The sequence below is a fragment of the Manis javanica genome, chromosome 4 (assembly GCF_040802235.1).
Source record: "Manis javanica isolate MJ-LG chromosome 4, MJ_LKY, whole genome shotgun sequence".
NCBI classification, from domain to species: domain Eukaryota; kingdom Metazoa; phylum Chordata; class Mammalia; order Pholidota; family Manidae; genus Manis; species Manis javanica.
The window spans coordinates 132,158,212-132,179,219 of record NC_133159.1 but is presented as its reverse complement, the minus strand read 5'-3'; the positions used below and the strand labels follow the sequence as shown (position 1 = coordinate 132,179,219).

General features: G+C 48.6%; 3 protein-coding genes across 7 annotated transcripts in view; 1 reads left to right on the top strand and 2 right to left on the bottom strand.

Annotated features, from left to right (window-relative positions):
* The window catches only part of ZZEF1 (zinc finger ZZ-type and EF-hand domain containing 1), a 137,561-nt gene extending 136,728 nt beyond the window's left edge, over nt 1–833 (bottom strand). For all 3 annotated transcript variants that reach the window (XR_012130534.1, XM_073234989.1, XM_073234990.1), the window contains exon 1: nt 332–833. Coding sequence is in view for 2 of the 3 variants with exons in the window: in XM_073234989.1 (XP_073091090.1) it covers nt 332–685 (354 nt within the window). In the remaining variant the exon portion in view is untranslated. The remainder of the gene's footprint in view (nt 1–331) is intronic.
* Nucleotides 834–858: 25 nt separating this feature from the next.
* On the top strand, nt 859–10,886 carry CYB5D2 (cytochrome b5 domain containing 2). Its single transcript, XM_037022721.2, is given in 6 exon segments — nt 859–892; nt 1,150–1,560; nt 5,296–5,436; nt 7,105–7,221; nt 8,656–8,842; nt 10,626–10,886. Coding segments are annotated over 3 exon segments (456 nt in total). The 5' UTR covers nt 859–892; nt 1,150–1,289; the 3' UTR covers nt 7,149–7,221; nt 8,656–8,842; nt 10,626–10,886.
* Nucleotides 10,887–15,194: 4,308 nt separating this feature from the next.
* Nucleotides 15,195–21,008, bottom strand: part of ANKFY1 (ankyrin repeat and FYVE domain containing 1) — an 86,728-nt gene continuing 80,914 nt past the window's right edge. For 2 of the 3 annotated variants that reach the window (XM_073234992.1, XM_073234993.1), the window contains 2 exons: nt 19,905–19,995; nt 15,195–19,327 (listed from right to left, as the gene is read on the bottom strand). In XM_073234992.1, the coding sequence (XP_073091093.1) occupies nt 19,195–19,327; nt 19,905–19,995 (224 nt within the window). In that variant the 3' untranslated portion in view covers nt 15,195–19,194. The remainder of the gene's footprint in view (nt 19,328–19,904; nt 19,996–21,008) is intronic. The other variant, XR_012130535.1, reaches the window with a different exon arrangement.

Genomic DNA, 21,008 nt, shown 5'->3' with positions numbered 1-21,008 from the left:
CAGAGCTCAGCTGATCCAGCCCTGCACAGGCAACTGCACAAATATCTGTACTACAGCATGCAAAGACAGCTGAGTGTCCAGTTCTTCAGAGCAAAGACGGCCTAGTCTAGTCTCTCAATACCTCTAAGATAGGTTAAAGAGATCGTAGGAGTCTCCCGGAAGGAAGAGGCTGGAAACGCCCCCACGTGGGTCGGCACCTCCATGCTCCCATTCTCAGAACCTGCGGACCCGATGTGTTCCTCCCCCGGCTCTCCAAAGCCACCACCCACCTCTTCACGCCCTTGGGGGCGACCGCCCTTCCCCCGCCCCGCAGTCGCCAGCCAGCCCTGACCTCCTCGAACTGCTCGCCGGAGCAGCCAGCGCCGCGAGCCTCCAGCAGCTCCCGGAACTGCTCCAGGGTGACGGATTCTTCGCCGCGGCCCAGCCGCTCTTCCAGCCAGCGCAAGAGCGCTCCGTGGTGCCTGGACACCAGAGACTCGCAGGGCGGCGCGGGCCGCAACGCAGCCGCTGCCTCTCGCAGCCGGGCCGGCTCCAGAAGCGCCGCGGCGGGCGGCAGCGCCGCGGCCGCCTGGCCCGGGCCGGGGGTCGTTCCCGAGTCCGCAGTCCAGTCCTGGTGCGGGCCCCAGCACTCGCCACCAGCGGCTGCCGCTTCGTCTTCACTGCTGTGACTCGGAGCGTTCCCCATGGGTTCTCCGTCCTGGGCGCCCGGCTCTGCCCCCGCCGCCGCCGCCTCCCCGCCACGACCTGTCAACCTCCGACGGTACCCGGCGGGCGGGGACGGGGAGAGGACGACGGCGGCGGTGGCTGAAGCTTCCGGCTTCCTCGCCGTCAAGCGAGGACTGCTGTCGCAAAGGGCGTCGTGGAGCGGACTCTACCAGCTGTCGTGAGACAGGTAGTCGAGGACAGCCTCAGCCAAAGGCGAGACCTGAGTTCCAAGAGGGCGAGTCTTTCCTAATGTCTGCATCATCCCGTAACTTTTTTTGCCACCATCTTTTTTGGGGCGAGCAACCTGCAAGTCAAGAAAGTCAGAAAGTCTCTTGCTGTTCTCTTTGTCGGTATCCTTCCACGTTCACTAGCTATGGTGGAAAAAGTACGGAAAGAGTCGGAGCGAGGGAGGGAACTTTCCAACGAAGACTTCTTTTCTTTCAGCCCTTCGTTGTCTTCTCAGTGCCGGGCGGACGAGGAAGAGAGAACGTCGCGCCAGTGACGTAGCGGCCTGTATCTCCGCCATTTTAGCTGTGGAAGGAGAGGCGGCAACTTCGGAAAAGCGGAGGGGTTGCGACCGTGTAATGCTGAGGCTGGGAGGGCGTGGGCTCTGGCTGGGCCTGATCGCGGCGGCGGCGGCGGCGGCGGCGGCGACGGCGATGGCGATGGCTGCACAGCTGTTGGGCTGGTGGCAACCTCGCGCTGGCTTTCGCCTTTTCATACCCGAGGAGCTGGCCCGCTACCGCGGCGGCCCTGGGGATCCGGGCCTCTACCTGGTTTTGCTGGGCCGCGTCTACGATGTGCCCTATGGCCGGAAGCACTACGAGCCTGGGTCCCACTATAGCGGCTTCGCAGGTATTCCAGGCAACTCACGCCTTTTCCCACTCTGACGCGGGCCTGTAGCCGCTGGAGAGTAGTTCGTTCTTTCATCTATTCATCTGCTTTTTTTCTCCGTGCATTTATGAGTCAGACCAGCGTGGGGGCCGGGCCCTGCTGCATGGTGCTTCTGATGTGTTTGATGCGGTCGGGACCCTGACCAACTGTTACCGGCCTCTACGGTCCCTACCGTTTCCCACTGCTCTTAACTTAGGCCTCCTGTCTCTTGTTAGTTACCCGTTACCCACTGGCAGAAACCCCTGGAGACCTGCTTTGTGCCACACTGAGTGGCTGTTAGGGCACAGAGATGAATGAGACCCTGTCCCTGATCAGAAACAGAAGCACTGTCAGAGAATGAATTTAGTTCAGTTGGTGTTGGTGTTGCCAAGCTCCAACAGTCCAGCAGTGGAAGGGGCTTATCCAGGGCTACACTGTTGAGTTTGAGCTGAGACTGGAATCAAGGATTTTATTTACCTGTCAGTTGAGGGCATTTTTGATGCAATATTCTGCCACACTCTGATGCAGCTGTCATGGCACAAATGTGAGCATAAAACCCTCCATTTCTGGGGTGATTTTCTTTTGCAGCATGCTCTACTCTCTGCTGAGTGCCTTTGTGCCCAGGATTCATTCAGTATCTATATTGACCACTACCATGTGGCCTGCCTTGTACCAGGTGCTGAGGAATCCGGAGATTATAACATGCTTCCCACCTCACAGTCTAGAAGGGAAACAGATAATTTTCATTTACTTGTTAGTCAATATTTTTATTATTTTAAGATATAATTCACTTAAAATCCACCCTTATAAAGTGTACAATTCAGTGTTTTTTGATATAGTCAGTTGTGCAAATATCACCACTAATTCCCAAACATTTTTATCATCCCAAAAAAGAAACCCCATGTCCATTAGCGGTCACTCCCCATTCCCTCCTCCTTTCCAACCCCTATCTGTCTTTCTGTCTCAAAAGATTTGCCTATTCTGGGCATTTCATCCAAATGTAATCATGCATGTGGCTTTTTGTGCCTGGATTCTTTCACTTAGCATAACGTTTTCAAGGTTCTTCCATGGTGTATCAGCATGTTTCAGTAGTCCATTCCTTTTTATGTCCAACTAATAGCTCCACTGTAAAGATCCACCACATGCACATTTTGATCATTTATCGTTTGTTAGACATTTGGGTTTACACTTGTTGCCTATTATGAATAATGACACTGTGAACATAGGTATGCGGCTCTTTGGGTACACAAGCATTTTCAGTTCTCTTGGGTATATACTTTAGGAATGAAATTGCTGGGTTATATGGTAAGTCTGTGTTTAGTTTTTTGAGAAACTGCCAGATTGTTTCCTAAAGTGGTGCCCCACTGTACATTCCCATCATCAATATAGTAGAGTTCCAGTTTCTCCACATCCTCACCAAATTTGTTATGGTCTCTCTTTTCTTCTTTTTTTTCACAGCCATTTTAGTGGTTTTGATTATTTGTATTTCCCCATAACTAACGATGTTGAGCACCTTTTCATGTGCTTGTTGACCATTTGTACATCTTCCTTTAAGAAATGTCTAGTCAGATCATTTGTCCATTTTTAGATTAGGTTGTTTGTCTTTATAGTTGAGTTGTGACAGCTTCTTCTAGATACTGGACTCATACTAGATATATGATTTGCAAATATTTTCTCTTGTAAGTTGGCTTTTCACTTTCTTGATGGTGTCCTGCAATGCACAAAATTTTTACGTTTTGATAAGTCCAGTTTATTTTTTCCTTGGTTGCTTGTGCTTTTGTCTTAGTCTAAGAAGCCATTGTGTAATCCAACGTCACAAAGATTTATACTGATGTTTTCTTCAAGAGTTTATAGTTTTGGCTCATTACTCAGGCCATTGATCTATTTTGAGTTAATTTTATGTATGGTATGAGATGGGGGTCCCATTTCATTCTTCTGCACGGGGCTATTCAGTTATCTAAGCACCATTTGTTGAAAAGACTATTCTTTTCCTCATTGAATTGTCTTGGCACCCCTATCGAAAATCAAGTGGCTGTAAATGTGTGGGTTTCATTTCATTCAGTTTTTACTGAGAATATACTAAAGATCAGGCACTACCAGACACTGGGAAATCAATCCTAAAGGAGTTTGGTGTGCTCTTTTCCCCTCTCTACAGACTCATAGAAAAGACAGACATTAAGTAGTTGTCACATAAACAGGGAATTATTTTTGTGACAAGTGTTAAAAGGACAACATTTGGTGTTACCAAATGCCCTAACCTAGTGGGGGAGGAGGAAGGAGAGGATGGGAGCCCAGTAGCAAGGCAAGGTTGATGGTGGCTGGTACAGCTCCCTGAATGGCCTTTTAAGGGATTTGGAGGTTATCATAGAGCAAAAGGAAGCCACTAAGGATTTTTAATCAATAGAATGACATCAGTTTGTATTTAAATGATCAGTTGAAGTGTTGTATAGAAAACAGGTTAGTGGGGAAAGAGTGTATGTAGGGATACCTACTGGGGGTTTACCGTATGATGGCAACCTAGGCTTGCTTTAGTGGTCGATGGAGAAATGTAGACTGATACAGAAAGTATTTATTAGGAAGAAACTTTAGGACTTTAGGGACTGATTGGATGCAAGGGATGAAAGGAGGTGTCAAGGACTGCCTTTCGGGATTGAGCGACTGGTTGATATTTACCGAAATAGGGAATACTAGGAGAGATGCAGGTGTTCTGGGGCCAGGAGGCTGCTTACCATTTGTTCAGTGTGGACTGTGAGAAGTATACTCACTGGTCCAGACTCAGTAAGTGGACATGGAGACAAGGAGAACAGCGGAGCGAGGCTTTAATGGTGATCTTGCAACATCAGGTGCTTGGTTAGGAGGCACACCGAGGCAGTTGGGACAAGTAATTTATTCCCTAGCAGGCGAGTCCCTCCTCTGGTTCCTCATTGGCTGAGTAGTACAGGGTTTACATTCTTTCCCGGATGTCATCTAAGCAAGTTATATGGCTTTCCCTTACATTTGTCTTAATTTTACTGGCTGGTTTAAAATTTCTTTCTTTTCCAAAATAGGCTCAGCTTTGTTCCTTATCAGTTTCCACTCTCCCACCCCCAACCCCCATCCCCACCGCAGCCTGAGCAACTTCCTGGCATGCGTTTCAACAAGTGGCTCTTTGTCAGTACCTTAATATTAAAATGTTTAAACCTCCTGGTGGGAATAAATCACATTTAGGTTTTATGCTTTTTCTAACTTGGACTTTATGAAATTGTGACGTCTTTAATTACAACTAAGTGATGCTGAGCAGAGAATTGGATATAGAGGTGTGGGGCTAAAGAGAAGTCTGAGCTAAAGGTACAAATTTAGCCATCTTTGGCATAGAGGTGGTATTTGAAACCACAGAGGTGGATGAAATTGTCACGTGGAGGGTGTGGATAGTACAGAGGAGGAAGTGGACAAAGAGCTGATCCCTGAGGTTTGTAGAAGTGAACTAGAGAGAGGAGATAAACCAGGAGGGTAGTGTCACAGAAGCAAAGGGAAGTGATTAGCTGTTAAATGTTGCTGAAAGTAAGTGAAAGAATGTTGTAAATGCCAAAATGTGTGTCCAACATCCAGGAGCATCTGTTACAGAGGATGGGGGATTTGTTTTGCTTGGGATTGGGAAGTAGGGCATTTTCCAGACTCTTGAAGTGGTAGACTGCCAGTGATTCATAAGTGAACCTACTGGAGCCATCTCTCCTGCAGGCTGAGTCGCCTCCAGAGCGTTTGTGACTGGGGACTACTCTGAAGCAGGCCTTGTGGATGATGTATGTGACCTGTCATTTTCTGAGATGCTGACACTTCAAAATTGGCTTTCATTCTATGAGAAGAATTATGAATTTGTTGGTAGGTATTCCACAGGTCACTTCCATTGATTTCATTTAGTTGTAATTTTTTTTAAAGAGCTCGAATTCTTTGGAGATTGAATGAATCCATGGATATTTGGGGAGCAAATGAGTGAGCTAGTCTTGTTTGAACAGTGTGTGTGCGTGCGTGCGTGCACGCATGAGGGGATGTGGAAGTTCTTCAGAAGGATTTTAGTTAAAGTCAGGATATATTTGAGTAGATCTGCTATGGATAAGCTGTAGTTCTGGTCCTCATGGGGACTAGACAGGACAACTTGGGTGCAGTTCCTGCTGTCAGTTCATTGTATGCGAGGGGGTTGTGTTAGGTTCTTTCAGGACGTGTCAGAGGATGAAGGCATATTATATGGATACACACTCAAGTGAGGGAAATCAGAAAGCCATCCTGGTCGCCACATGGCCAGGCCTCATGGGAAAATAAGATGTCTTCTGTTGTGTTCTAGACATAGCATAGGCTCAGGGACCCAGCAGTGGTGATGACTACACAGCTTCTGCAAGTCTTTTTCTCCTTTACTGCTGTTGCCCTCTCTTTGGGTCTCAGGTCTAAAGCCACCTGAACAGGCTGGTCAGCATGCAACAGAGACCCTCTACAGGAGCAAGTTTTGTGTCAGACCAACCCATAGACCGCAGGCCTGATCCCCGCCTTCTTTGTTCTAACAAGCATTCAAAAGGAATGTGCTGTACTAAGTTCTTTTAAGTGCCATGCCTTTCTGGTGGGGAGAGACATAACATAAACAAGCAGACTGATCAGACAATTCCAGAGAGGGCTGTGAACCAAACAAAACAAATGTGATACGTGTTTGGGGGGAGCTGTGGCACCCTCAGAGCAGATGGTCGGGGAGGCCTTAGAGATGATAGATTAGTGGAGACCTGAAAGGTGAGAAGGAGCCAGCCATACTGGGATCTGGGAAAGGAGTATTTAGGTGGAGGGAGCAGTGGTGCCCAAGGCGGGAGCAGCTGAGCATGGTCAGAGACGGAAAGGAAAGCCAGTGTGCTGGAGCACGCAGTAGAAGGAAGGGAGTGATGAGAGAAGAGGCCGAGGCAGCAAACAAGTCAGTGGTTATCGAGTCTTGGAGGCCGAGGTAAGAAGTTTGTATTTTATCCACATGCTTTAGGAAGCCATTGAAGGGTTTAAACCAGGCACGGAGGTGACGTGATATGATTCATGCTTTTAAAAGATCACTTCAGCCGCTTTGTGGAGAAAGAACTGTGGGAAGGCATGACCCGAAGTAGACCAGCTGGGAGCCGGTTGTTGGATGTGTGGTTTGGATTAGGTGGTAGCAGTGGACATGGCGAGGATGGACAGAGTTGGGGTGTTCATGAAATACTGGACCGACAGGATTTGCTAACGGATGAGGTGTGAACAAAGGGAAGTGTACATTTGGCTATGAAAGAGGGGTCAGGGAGATCGAAGTCTCCTAATCCAGATAACAAAGGCCAAAGTGGTATAAACGGAGTTGGGAAAGTCAGGACAGGGAGCTGGACCTGAGAGGATGCACTGACTCTGGGCCACACGGAATGTAAGTGCCACTGGCATCTAAGCTACTCTGCCCTCCGCAACGGAAGGGGCTGGGTAGGCGTGAAGGCAGGGCTACACGGCTGCCCCTTCGGCTTGCCACACCTCTCTTATGCCTCTCCTGCCCTTTTACAGCTACTACCTGTGAGGGCCGCTCGCACTTCAGAACTCAGAGATGAAAGTCCCTGCACCTTGGAGAACTGACCACTTGCTGGCTGCTGCCATCGCTTAGAGTCTTAAACATTGTGACAGGTATTTTCAGGTGAAGCCAATTTCCTCTCAGTATGTCCATGGAAGGACTGAGCCAGGAAATAATGATGGGGGGAGGGCAGAGCCTGCACTTGGGCCAGAGCCACTCACCAGATGCACAGACATGCCTGTCCTTCGGTGTCCCCGTCTGTGCTGTGAACATGGAGACACTGATTCCTCTCTCATGGGGCTGTTACGGGGGTAACAAAATACTGCTAAAGGCTCACATAGCACCTGACACTGAGTAAATGCTCAGCAAATGACTTATTTATACGGTTGACCATTGAACAACACGGGTTTGAACTGTGCGGGTCCACTTATATGTGGATTTTTTAAATAAATACGATGGAAAATTTTCCGAAGATTTGCAGGATTTGAAAAATTTTCTCCAGCTTACTTTATCGTAAGAATATAGTAGAGAACACAATGGAATATTATTCAGCCATAAAAAGAAGAAATACTGCCATTTGCAACAACACAGATGGATCTGGAGGGTATTATGCTCAGTGAAATAAGCCAGGCAGAGAAAGACAAACACCGTATGATTTCACTTATTTGTGGAATATAAAAGCAAAACAAAACAAAAGGAACAAAACAGCACTAGACCCACAGACATTGAGAAGTGACTAGTTACCATGGGGGCGGGGAGTCAGCCAGGTAGGGTTGGGGGGGACTGTTGAACCACTGTGATGTACATTTGATAATAAAAAATATATACATTTTATATGTATGTATATAATGTATATATATTTTTCAAAATATTTTGCACAGTAATAAACACTGAATAAGTAAAAAAAGAATATGGTATAGAATACATGTAACATACAAACATAACATACCTGTTAATCAGAGGTTTATCTTATCAATAAAGCTGGTCAAGAGTAGGCTGTTAGTAATTAAGTTTTGGGGAATCAAAAGTTTTAAGCGAATTTTTAACTGGGGAGGGGTGTGGCACTTATAATCCCTGTGTTGTTCAAGGGTCAGCTATAGTTTTGTAAGAAAATAATTCAATTTTGGGAAGAATGAGCCACAAAAATGTTACCTAATAAGCCGTTCATTTGTCAAACATTTATTGAACACCTCGTGTACCTTAAGCACTGGTATATTGAAAAATGAATCACACGTGGTTCCACTTTTGGGGAATCTGATGCCTGGAAGTGAGAAAGATTTTACAACTTCCGTCCTGGGGCACTCTACAATTAGAACAGGGGTGCTTCTATCTGGAGTCTTGTAAGATGCTGAGAGATGTTGGGGTGGAAGTCACCACAGGTCCCTCCAATATGGGTTCTTAATAAATAAGCACCCAGCAGGCTACTGTCAAGCCCTGAAATCAGAAACCCGGGAACTTGAGCATTACTACAACCACTTCAGAAGCCTAAGCATCTGTGCACACCCCATCCCAGTGTTACTCTGATGGTAGCTTTTCTGCTGCTGCAGGAAGGGTGATAAGAAGGTTCTACAGAGAGGATGGGCTGCCTACTCCAGAACTGATGCAGGTAGAAGCTGTGATTGCCAAAGGCTTGGAGGCAAGTAAACAGGATCTGAAAGAGAAGCAGAAGTTTCCACCATGCAATGCTGAGTGGAGCTCAACCAAGGGCAGCCGGTTCTGGTGTTCCCAAAAGAGGTAAACAGCCTTCTCTTCTGCTCCTCCCCACCTCTCCTAAATCCAACTTTTGGGTCATCCTGACTGTTACTCAGTGAAGACATAAAGTGATTAACCCCAGGGAACTATTTCAAAGTACATGTGCCCTGGCACAGTGATTCTCAACTTTGGCTACATGTAAATCTTCTGGGGAACTTTTTAAATTACCAATGGGGGATGCTACTGCAAACAACTGGATGAGGATACTAGGGTGGAGACCTGGGCATCTTTTTCCTTTTTAATCCCCTGAAGAGCCCCTGGCCTTGGAATGGAAGGCCCAAGTACTATTTCTTGCTTGCTTTGGCCCATTCATCCACCCAGGGGCCTCAGTTTCCTGTCTGGCAGCACCGCGCATCCCTGCCTGCAGGAGGTAAGGATGCCAGAGCAGGGACAGCCACTTGTGGTGATGCCAACATTCTGGCTTAAAAGCAGCACAAATTTTGAGCAGTTCCAGGAAGTACAGACTAGACAGGGAAGTCCTTTCCTGTAGGAATAAAGCAAGGTGAGCTGGATTAGGATAGATACCACAGGGATGATTCCAGGTTCATTTGGGGAAGTTGGAGAAAAAACTTTTTTCCTACTTCAGTCATCAGGCCAACTTGGAATTAAATGCAATTTGAGTCCCTCTGATTTCATTTAACTCTGGGAGGGGAAAAAGGAACCCCACCCCCACCCCTGCCCCAAGGCTCAAAGGCCTCAAAGAGCCGGCTCTCAGTAGGAGGGGCAGGGAAACCCTTCGCGCTTTCTTGACTGAGTTGCTCAGGCTCTGCCTTCCCTGCAGAGCTCTTCCAGACCCACCCAGTGAGTGTGGCCCTGTCCCTGTGCCTCAGCCCACTTACGTGGATGGACTCGCTTTAGACTGAGAAACGAGTCCTGAAGGCAGGGCCTGGGTGTGGAGTGAGGATCCCTGATGATGGGATGCACGGCTGGAAGGAATGGAGGCGTCCCAGCGCCCTGAGAGCCTTGCTCTTGGGGATGCTTCAAGGGGGACGGTTTCTGACTGGGTGGCAGTTTCTCTGACAGCACTGATCCTGGTCCCAGGCACTGGAACTATGTGGGGCATCAATTTCGAGAATCTCTTTTTCCTCTTACAAAGTTTTGGGTCCCTGGGAGACCAAATTCAGGACCCTAAGATGAGGTAGGCTCTGCCCAGGATAGGAGGTTGTTCAGGTTGTGTTGGGCCAGAGCTTGATCCTCCGTCTGTGAAGCGTGGTGACACCAGGAACAGGGCCTGTGCCAGGGGCTGGACAGCGTGCACCTGCTCCCTCGGCCTCGGGCCTCCCAGAGAAGGCTGGCCCATCAGAACTTGGATTGTTGCCTCAGTTGCCCACCCTCACCCAAGTGCCCCAGACCCTAAGATCAAGACATAGCCCTGCACTGGGATGTGGTGGGCAAGGGAGAGAGATTCCATGCCAGACACTGCTTTTGAAAAGCTCACAGACCACTGGGGGCAGGCCTTTCGCAGGGGCTAGCACCGGTGCAGGGAAGTGGCCTGACCCCCCAGCTTCCTGCGCAGGGCAGGGGCACAGTGAAAGCTCGGCGGACTCTGCCCTCAGCTGAGGATGCTGGAGGAAGTTCAGAGAGAGCATGAGGGTTCAGGGGCTGAGGACTGCACAGCACAGCCTTGGGAGACCACCAAGGTGGGAGTCTCCCATCTTGTAGAATGGCTTTTACTTTTCACAAGGTCTGGCTCATTGCTCCCTCCTCCCCTTCTCAGATTTGTTAGGTCATGTTTTTAAGGAGTCCTCTTACCTTTTGTCCTTAGTGGAGGAGTAAGCAGAGACTGGATCGGCGTCCCCAGAAAGCTGTATAAACCTGGTGCCAAGGAGCCCCCACTGCGTGTGTGTGAGAACAGCTGGTTCCCCTAGTGACCAGATGCTGGACAACCCTACACACAGAAATCGTGGGGACTTGGACCGCCCCAACTTGGAGTTTGTAGGCTGCCCATGCCTAGCCACCACATGCTCCTTCCCACTCTCAGCTGGTGCCCTTTATGCTGATGACCTACAGAGAACCCTGCCTAGAACCTGATGCCTCTGAACAAAGCAGTGACTTAAAGTAAGGATATTGTTCCTCTTTTAAATGCTTAGAATTAAGTGTGGTGCGTTTTCAAAGGCAGAAGTCTGCATTTTGAAAAGAAGGTGGTTTCACAGTTCTAATGAGTAGCTGGTTAGCACATCAACAAAGTTTGGACAAGCCTGTAAATGCCAAACAAAGAGCCTCACCTCTGGTGGTCCAGCTTGCAGTGCCTCCAGTGGGTTGTGTGTCCAAGATCATCTGTGACCCACACTTGGCCAATTTCCCACCCATGGCCTCTTGCATTCTTAGCTTGTTAAGCAGATGGGGGCAGGGAATGTTCCTACTTTCCAGATAAGGAAGTGGTGAAGCCTGGTGCTAAGGCTCGTGGTCTCTCATCTGAGCCTTTGCCTCGCCTCCTTTCCCCAGTGGCCTCAATTCTTATTCTAAACATTCTCTTTTTCTCCTGTGCCATTAATCTCACGAAATAGCTTTGCAGATTCACTGACTAGAAGAGGCCGCCCTCTTGGCTCACTGCCCTCGTGGTCGCAGCTCTGCCTCACAAGTGGACTCTGCTCTGGGCTCCTTTTGCCACACCAGGGGCTTTCTTACCTGCCCCTCCTGTCCCGTTAGCCTCTCCCCACCTCCTGGCTTCTCCCTCTCAGTGCGCATTCAACAGCTCACGGACCTCCCATCATAAATGAAACACTCCCTAACGCCATATTCTCTCACCCCAGACCTGCTTCTCATGACAGTTAAGCTTTTTGGAAAAGCTACCTGTCCTCACCATCTTTGCTCCTCAGCTTCCATTTGCTGTGTGACAGTTGCCCTTCTCTGCCCAAAGGCAGGATAAATTCTGTAACGGCAAACGCCATGGCCACATTCCATTCTTAACTTTCCTGCACCCATCACATTTGAGGGCCTCCGTGAAGCCTCCCTTGGCTTTTCCCTGATTTCCCTGCCTCCGCTTCTCCATGAGTCCTTCCCACCAGCTCTTCTCACTCTTACTTCAGCTGCCAGTTCTCCTGCCAGCTCCGTATCCAGGCCAGGCTTTCCTGAGCATTTCTGTAGCACCTCAGACTCCACTTTGCCGCCATTCAGTGATTTCCCTCGTGATCCTTCCCGTTCCATCACCATCTGCACCCAGTTATGCCAAGTACGAATCCTGGCAGTCACCCACAGCACCTTTCCCTCCTCCCTGCCCATCTCTGAGGGCAGTTCTTCCTCCTTGCTTCGCTGCCTCCCTATCCCGTCTCTTCTCCCAGCTCCCCTCCTCTGGCTGAGGCTGTCCTCCTCTGATGACTACAGGAGCCTGAGTTGCCCTCCCTGCAGCCCTTCCTCCACACCACTGTGGTTTTCCTGATAGGAGGGCCTTCCCCCGTTATACCACCTCAGTGACTCTGTAAGTGCTGAACTTCTCAGCAGCATAGCACTCAAGGACCACAAGGCCCGTCAGTGGCCCGTCTCCTCTCAGCCTGTCCACTGCCACCTTCCTCGCGCACTGCTCCCTGCAGCCTCCAGTGCACTGCACTCTGCCCACAGTGCCTCCCCTGAGGCTGCCCTGTCCACTGAATGACACCTCTCCTTCTGTTCAATTCGTCCACCTCTGATCTCTTCAAAACCTGGCTCAACCAGCCCCTCTTGCCAGTCTCCATTAACGTGATACATGTTCCCCGAGGTTCCTGTGTGTGCATTTCTGCTGTGACACAAATGCCAGTGTCCTGTACCCACAGATTTTCTATCAGCCTCTTGCACTGAACTGTGGACTTTGACAGGGACCAGCTTGGCTGTGTACCCCACACGCATAGTACCCAGCATTGCTAAGTATGCAGTTAGTTCTCCTATTTTGGACACAAAGCAGCCAAGGCCCAAAGAACTTTAGGCCCCAGAGCAATGTAGCTGAGTCTAGAACTCAAGGTTCCCTTCCCGATTTGGTGGTATTTGCACTCCTCCATAGTTCAGGGTGTCTCTGCCCTTGCCGGGGCAGGAGCAAACAGGAGGAGAGCTGAGACCGGGGCCTTGTCCCGAATGCCACAGCCTTCTTGGTGCCTGGAGTGCCCCTGGCAACTGGATGCAGCCCTCAACTCCAGGCTTGATTCTCCTTAGTCACCCAGCAAGGACTTAGCAAGCACCTTTGTGCCATGGGGCTAGGGATGGGAGGGGGTGAGGCTCCTGACCGCAAGGAGCTGACAGAATAGAGAGTAACCCCCTGGTTAAAGTGCCCAGAGGCAACTCCTGGGGAAGGACTGCAGGGACAGTGTGGAGCCAGGCCCAGAGATAGACCCTTCCAAAACCAGCTGGAGAGAAGGCACGCTCAGTCTTCGCTGCCAAGGATGGCCTGGGGGGCACTCAGAGGTGCCTAACCTCTGACCCAGGCAAGACCGCTGAGCCTAGACTGCAGCATGCTCGGCCAGCCTCAGTAGGCTGCCCACCACTACCTTGCTCAGTGACTGCCTTTTGGACGCCAACCACCTACTTTACAGTAAAGAGCCTCCTCACATCAGGGCACTGGGTGAATCTTCAGGGGATTCCACAGGAGTCAATTGTCATTTTAATGGTCCAAAGGGCTCAGCCATGAAAAGCTAGTGGTTACTGGAGAAATACCTCTCTTTCCTCTCCAGTAGAGGTGGCCATGGGCAAAATGATGCCCAGGAGGTAAGCAGGCAGGCCCAGTCCCTCCCTGATGGGAGCCACGGAAAGTCTACTCAGGCAGTTAAGACTTGCTGGTAGCGGGCAATGGAGAAAATTAATACATGTTGGGCAGCTATGTAGTCAGACCCTGTACTGCTGAATAGGGAGCTTTCTATCTGTTCTCTTTCATGGTCCAGAAGAGAGGCATGAATATCTGCCTACACACGTCTAGTGGCCAAAGGGGCCATTGCATGGCAGACTGAGCTGCTCACTTACAACAGGCTAAGGGCAACTGTATCTGGCCTTTTAATCCTGCCATTCCAGTTTTCTATAAATAGAAAATTTCTAGAACTAAGAGTAAAGAGCCGGAGATTTGGGGTCACAGCTCAGCTACTGCACTGACTGTACAGCAGAGGGAGCTCTGTCAAACTGTCACCCCATCCCTTGTTTGCTTAACTCCAATCTGATCTGAAAGACAAGACCCCGTGGACAGGTTGGGGCTATGGCTCTTCAGAAATAGCCCCTCAGAGAAGAGGATGGTCCTGGGAAGAACCCCCACCTTCCAGAGCACTTCCTACTGCCAGAGCCCCCAGATTTCTGCAAGTAGGCAGCAGACATTGCTCCTGCCAGCCCTCACGGAGGGGGCTCGGCATGCACGCCAGGATCTGCACTTGCACCAGAAGACACCTTACTCATCACCTTCCTCAAGGCAACCCTGGGAGCGAGGGAGGCCCACAGCTACTTCCAGTTTACATGTAGAGAAGCCAAGGCTCGGGTTCTCTGAAAACCCCAATATCATCAGCTCATCAGTGACAAAGCAGAACCAAAACCCAGTGCTCTTCTCTGGCTGGGCAAGAATGTGTGGACTTGTGTGTGCACCTGGTTCCTGTTTACACATGTATTGTGACATAATATGGCCAGTATTCACCCTAAGGACAGCTATTAGGATTACTCGGGATTGTTATGTGGAAGCACTAGACAGTGGCTATTATATGAGAGATGCCACCAGAGAATGAGATCTATCACCACAGCCAGTCTGAACTATGGGTAATGAAGGTGGAAAACAAGAGGAACGTGTTAGCTCAATGTAGTGTGAGGGCCCAGTGAGTTGCTGGGTTGGTGTGGTTTGTACAGGGCCCTTATGGAGCACTAGACTGTCATTCACAGGTCCCTAAACCTCCCTTAGCATGACACCCACAGCACCAGTCTTCCCTTCAGACGGCAGTCAGCAGAAATCTCACTGGGGGGGACCCTCTGGAGCTGCTCCTAAGTAAGAGTCTTAGGGAATTTCCAGGGTCCTTTGGAGAGCTCTTCAGTGGGGCGCCATGAGCTCAAGTCTGGGCCAAGAGCACAGTAAATCCAGGCAGCTGCCATTTTGCCTAAAATAGCTACTTTCTGACTGCTGTCAACAAAGTGTTCCTGAAGTGTTGGGAACTCAAACTTTTGTAGAGCATAGCTGTTGAAGAAATCTATTCACATGTCAGCAGTTTTAAAAACTGTTTGCACAAACAAAATAAAAATGGATTGACAAAACACAGGGAATAGAATGGTGGTTGCCATAGGGAGGAGAGTTGGAGGGTGGTGAAATTGGGGAAGGGGAAGAAATTTAGTATATTAGATTTAGATACCTTGATCTGGGTCATGACTGCATGAGAGTATACACATGTCAAAATTCATCAAGCAGTACACAGATCTGAGCATTTTATTATACCTCAAAAAAATTGTTTTTAATACTTATTGGTACTTCTGCATTAAAAGTAACTATAAAAGTCTTATTAAAGTTTCCATTTTAAATGCACAATTTTACATTTTATTATAAGGAATTGTTACAGAAAATGAAAATGCCAATATTTGAAAACTACTTTCCATTACACAGACTCCAAAGAAACAATGCTGCTACGTAAGCACGCGTCATGGTCCTATTTGATGCCGTCATCCCACAGTGAGCACCAGCTGCACAGCCTGGAAGCCAAGGTGATCAACCCAAATGTGTGCCTGCAGTTTCTGCCCAGCTTCTGCCCTCCCCCTTGGTTCACAGGCATCTCCACATACACCTATCTCCACATACCTGCCAAGGACAGGTCTTTAACTCGACTCCCTAGCTACAGAAAGCCAGTGTTGTCAGTTGTAACCCACTGATACATTATTTATGCCACACAAAAAAAGGAACTGTACAGGCAATGATCTTCCAAAGAAAGTCTTTAAGGCATCTATGATAACTTCTGGGAATTCAGTAAGTGTTTAGTTTGTATATTGTCAAACAATCAGCTGCTCACTAAATTACTTCCACAGAATGAGAATGTGGTTTCAAACCCCTACAGAAAGCTCCTCTGCTTTCTCCTCTCCCCAGGTGGGTGTGGGGAGCTTTGACGCTTCACATTAGGGGTGGCTGTGCTTGCCAGTCCCATGCCTCGTTCTTCTGTGGCTTGTCCAGAGGGAAGCAATCCCAGGTCCAGGAAGCAAGCTTTTTTCAGGTGCAACTTCACAGTCTCAACCTGCCAAGCTCCAAGCGGGTCTGTCGTGGGAGCGGTACATTTACTTACCCACGCTCGTGTCACCTGGGGAGTAGTTTGCCTTTCAGGTCGAAGCACTTACACAGTTCAGCAGTGTTCTTTTTCTCCAGATAAAAGAAGCCTAGGTGGAGATCAAGGCTCTCCTGCCTCCCAAGACTTTCCCTTCACTTCGTGCCTACAAAGAAGATTAGCACAATACTGTTCAAGACACCAGGGGGGACATGAACTAGGAGTGGTAGTGGGCCCACCGCATGTTGACCCCCATGCAGGGACCCACTCAGGGAGAAGAGTGAGGAAGCTGAACAGGGTGGTCAGAAGTGACTCAGGGCTCTGAGGTAGAGGACTAACAGTCACACAGACCCCACTCCTGGAGAGAATACGGCAGGCGAACTGAGCCGTCGGATCCAGCCTCAACTAAACTGGTAACTGGGGGTTGACTGCACAGGCAATAAGCTCCAAGTGGAACATACATCTTCTAATGCATCATTCAGTGAGACATCACTAAAATGAAAACTGAAAATCAAAACTCCTAAGTGTAGGCACTTAAGTTTGTGGGAAATTCCTGTGTTAGAGATAATAGTAAGTTCGTTTTAGCCATTTGATTTATATATAACACATGGTTTGTACCTTTGTCTTAAAAAAAAAAGACTTAGGAATACACTGTATAATAAATCCGATGAGAAGAGGCAGTTTAAAAGCTAATCAGCATAACAATGACTGATACAGCAAATTATATTTTGTAAGTTTATTCTTCCTGTCCTATTCATTCACAGTTGGCAACTTTCTAAATGAGTAAAATTTCAGTTTTTGCTATTAGTATTTAAGCTATGGATTAAAATTTAACAAGAACAGCTAGACAGTTCTGTAGTCAAGTCTCGACAGCCTGGGGAGTAAGAGCATGTAAAATCCCAGCCAGGGCAGTAGAGGGAGTCTCAGCAGGGAGCCTCCGTTCAGGGAGTCTGCTGGGTGCAGCCCAGCGCACGCAGCATGCTAAGGGGCCTAAGACTGTGGACGGTGTTTTTTCTAGATCTACAAGAGGGCACTCTGAAGCCAATGTAGAAATGTTGCCCCAATCCATGGTTGCTCAGTACCATAACCATCCCTGGACTGTGCTGAGAAAAAGCTTAACATGTTTTAAGGGTCTTAAAACATGATTTTAAGAGTTTGAGTGCAATTAGAGGTAAGACTGTCACTGCAGTTGGAATGGACGGGCAGGGGCAGAACAATGAGCCAAACCTGACTGAACTCCTGCCCTCCTTTCTAAATCATGAAAGCAGAAAAACAGGTAGAAAGTACCGATCACCTTGATTCGCAATAATTACCTTAGTTTCCAGTTAAAGAATCAAGCCACCTAATAACTAAGCCCTACTTCCTCATGGCCCCGTTCAGGCCACCAAAACTGGAAACTGACCACGTGCCTCACATGGTTAAGTGTCCACCAAGACTAGTTGTTTTTCTATAAAAATTCTGTATGAAATGTGCCATAGTCTTTAGGGGATAGGGGAACTCTTCTAGTTAACTGTTTTAAACATTGTGCACAAGCTCATATTAACATAAAAAGCATATATATCTTATAAATCACAGAAATATTTTAAAAAACACTGATTTATAAGCTTATTTTACATACATATTAGACAACAGAATGTATAAATCTATAGCAACACTGAGGACATACGATATCCAAAGAAACAAAAAAACCAGCTGTTGCAAAAAAACATGTAGTCCCTTTTACACATATACCCACACTTCATTAATGCAAAAAAAAATGTAGTGGTTATTAAATGTCTAAAAAAAATCCATATGATTGAGATTATTAATGTCTGAGTATAACTACACACACATACTGTTCATCTCAAGAGTTCTGGGTTTTTTTTAAAGCAGTGGTAGAAGTTTTTCTTTAAATGTGCATTTTGTAAAAACTGGCCAAACCTTCGAAAGAAAAAAAGTTTAACACCTCAGGGTTAATATATGTACTAGCAGCGATGAGGCCCAATGAGCTCTGGGGCCTTGTGCAGCATACAAGCCAGAGCCTTCCGAAAACAGGCACATGCACTCGGCCAGGGCCTTCAGCTGTTGGCTCTTACGGGGCAGGCAGGTTACACAGAATTGGGACCTGGGACCAACAGTGTTCACTGTAACTGGGGAAGGTGTCCGTAAGAAGCATTCATGTCAAGCAGGGGACCTGCCAAACTGAAGCTGGAGACTCCCCTTCTCATTACTTGGCCTGTGTGACTCTCTTGGTCCACTCTGTGGGAGTTTTCCCTTTAAGACAGTGTGAGCTGAGGTCCAGTCAACTGATCATTCAAATCACTGATGCATGGGTGTGTGAGGGCATTTTCGAATACGGAACTTAAAACTGGAATCACCAATAATGCAGCTATAGAAAAAGTGCAGCACAAGGCAAGTGAACTCTCCCACCAGGCCCTGGGCAGCAGAGTGGCTGAGGACTCCACAGGCAGGACATGGCAAGATGAGAATATGACAGCTGCCAGATGTCAGGCTGCCAAATGGCACTCCTGACACCTGAGTAGCATGATTACTGGTAAAGCTTTCACTTGTTAAGGCCACGATTTTCAGCTCTCACCTTTGAACCCTGTTTAAAAAGATTTCATTCACCTTTTTCAAAGGGGTAGCTCACTAAAAATACAGCTTAGCTTTTCAAATAAAACAAAAAAACTTCAGGGCAAGAGGATCCTATAATCTTTATGAAAACACTGTGCAGAAAAGTCCACAGCCACTTTCCCTAGAGTAAAGCCAGCTCTCATGAAGTAGTCAGATGCCAACTTCCTACTGTCAGGATCTGCCTAATAAGTCCACCCAGTCAGAAACACTGCATGAATGCTGAGATGGACACTCAGCTACTAGAAGAGAAAATGGTTTCTGAAGTGTCCTTGTACATTGTTAGCAGATTGGGGTCTAATTCCTACCACATTAACCACTTAGGCTAAATAGCCGGGTCAAATGGTGAGACATCTAGTGAACCTGCTCACATTCTGACACACCAACAATCATACAGAAAATGTGAAATGGGATCTATCACACCATGGTGCTTAGCTGTTCCAGTCTGTTGCCACAGGAAGACGACTGCCAGCTCCCGCTCTGGGGGTGTCAGGCTGGTGAGCAGAGCAGCTGCTGGGGAGGTGACTGGGAACATGGCCTGGCCCCTCCTGGGGGCTAAGAGACCCCACCCAAAGTCAGGACATCAAAGCAAATGTTGCAAACTCGCACGGGCTTGTTCAGATCAAACTTTATAATGGGAATCTCCTTGGTCGAGCACTTATGGCAAAGAAGACGTCCGCAATGACGACTGTGGAAGCAAAGAAACAAGTGTGAGGGGCACAAAAGAGCAGGTTCCCAGCATGTGAACATGGCCACAGCAGCGCCCTTGGTGGACAACAAGCCTACAACCGACCACGTTCCACCAACATGTGTGTAATCTGTAATCCACACACACAGCAGTCACATCAGTAAGTTGATTAGAGTGACACTGGAGAAGGTTCTTTTAAGGCTCAAGAGCGGCTCAGCAATAGTCAAAAGAACTGTCTTTTTGTATGGGGAGCAGCTCCTGGCAGAGCAGCCTGTGGTTGGGTGAGCAAGCACACTTCCTGTGAGGGCAGCAGGACCGCTCAGCCTCACCACAAGCCGACCACCTGGGACCCATGAACCCTAGCATTCAGCAGGGAAGCCTCAGTCTGTGTGCCCCTGCCCTCCCCACATCATGACAGCTGCGAACAGTCCTGGCATCTCATCACCCTGTGGGCTCAGCTTTTGCCCAGGACAGTGCAGGGCCCTGGCAAGTTCATGGCTCTGCTTGGACAAGGCAGAAGCAATGACATCAACAGGAGTCCCCTTGCTCTCCAGGCCAGTGGTGTGGGAGCTCTTACCAGTGATGTTTGCGAGTTGTGACCCCGAACCTGGCAGTGCACTCGTAGCAGTTGGAGCCGTCACACCACGGGGGCTCCTTGGACAGCATGTCTGTAATACAGGCAGAAGACTAGTTCCCGTCAGTGTCTGTGCCAGGCAAGCCTTGGCGCTTCAAAGAACAGACCAGTAAATAAAGCAACACATTGCAGTAACACAAGGGATGAAGGAGCAATGTATTCTCAGTGGGTCGGGAGAGCGTCACAGAGGATATAGAGAACCTGCACTGGCAGGAGGGGAAGAAGGAAACGCTGTTCAAGGCTGTGAAACAGCACGTGTCAGGGTGGGGCAGGGGGCTCCACGCAGTGGAGGATGGCCGGAACATAAGACGCAGGGGGCAGAGAGCACAGGCCAGTAGCTAGAAAGACTGGCAGGGACCTAATGAGAAGGCGTACAGGGAGGAGGGGACCAAGACGAGAGAACTTGAGGGGGCAGAATCTGTATGATCTGGTGACTGAGTAGAAGCGGGGGTTGTGAGAGGGAGGCAGGAAACAGGTGTGATTCCCAGGTTTCTGGATTGAGTGACTGAGTCTGGTGGGAACACATGCAAAGAGGAAGCAGAAGAGAAAGAACCAGAGCAGATGAGGAACTCAGTGCTGAGTCTGCAAAGCTGTAGGAACGGAGTTGGGGAGTTGTCAGTGTAGATAACAGAACAATACTGAATGCTAACTACCTGCCAGGCCCTGTTCTGAGTGCTCCACACACCAGCAGGCTGGGCCCCAGGGAGGAAGCAGCACATGGACCAGTCACCACTGAGCCACAGGCCAGCATTGTCTGAGCTCTCAGAAGGCCAGCCACGTGCATAGCAAAGAGCAAACTAGGTTTCTATATGACACTGCTCCAGCGCCGGCTCTGCTACAAACCAGCTTTGTGACCCTGGGCATGTCACCTACATCATGGTCTCTGGCTACTAGTTATTTATGAGCATGTTTCCCACACAGCAGGGCTAATAACCCATTCTACCTCCACTGTGGGTAATGCACCCAAGGCATTCTGACACTGCCACCTCAGTGACGAATAAAGACTTGCAAATATGAGATGAAGCAGAAGGCCACTCTGAAGGATGC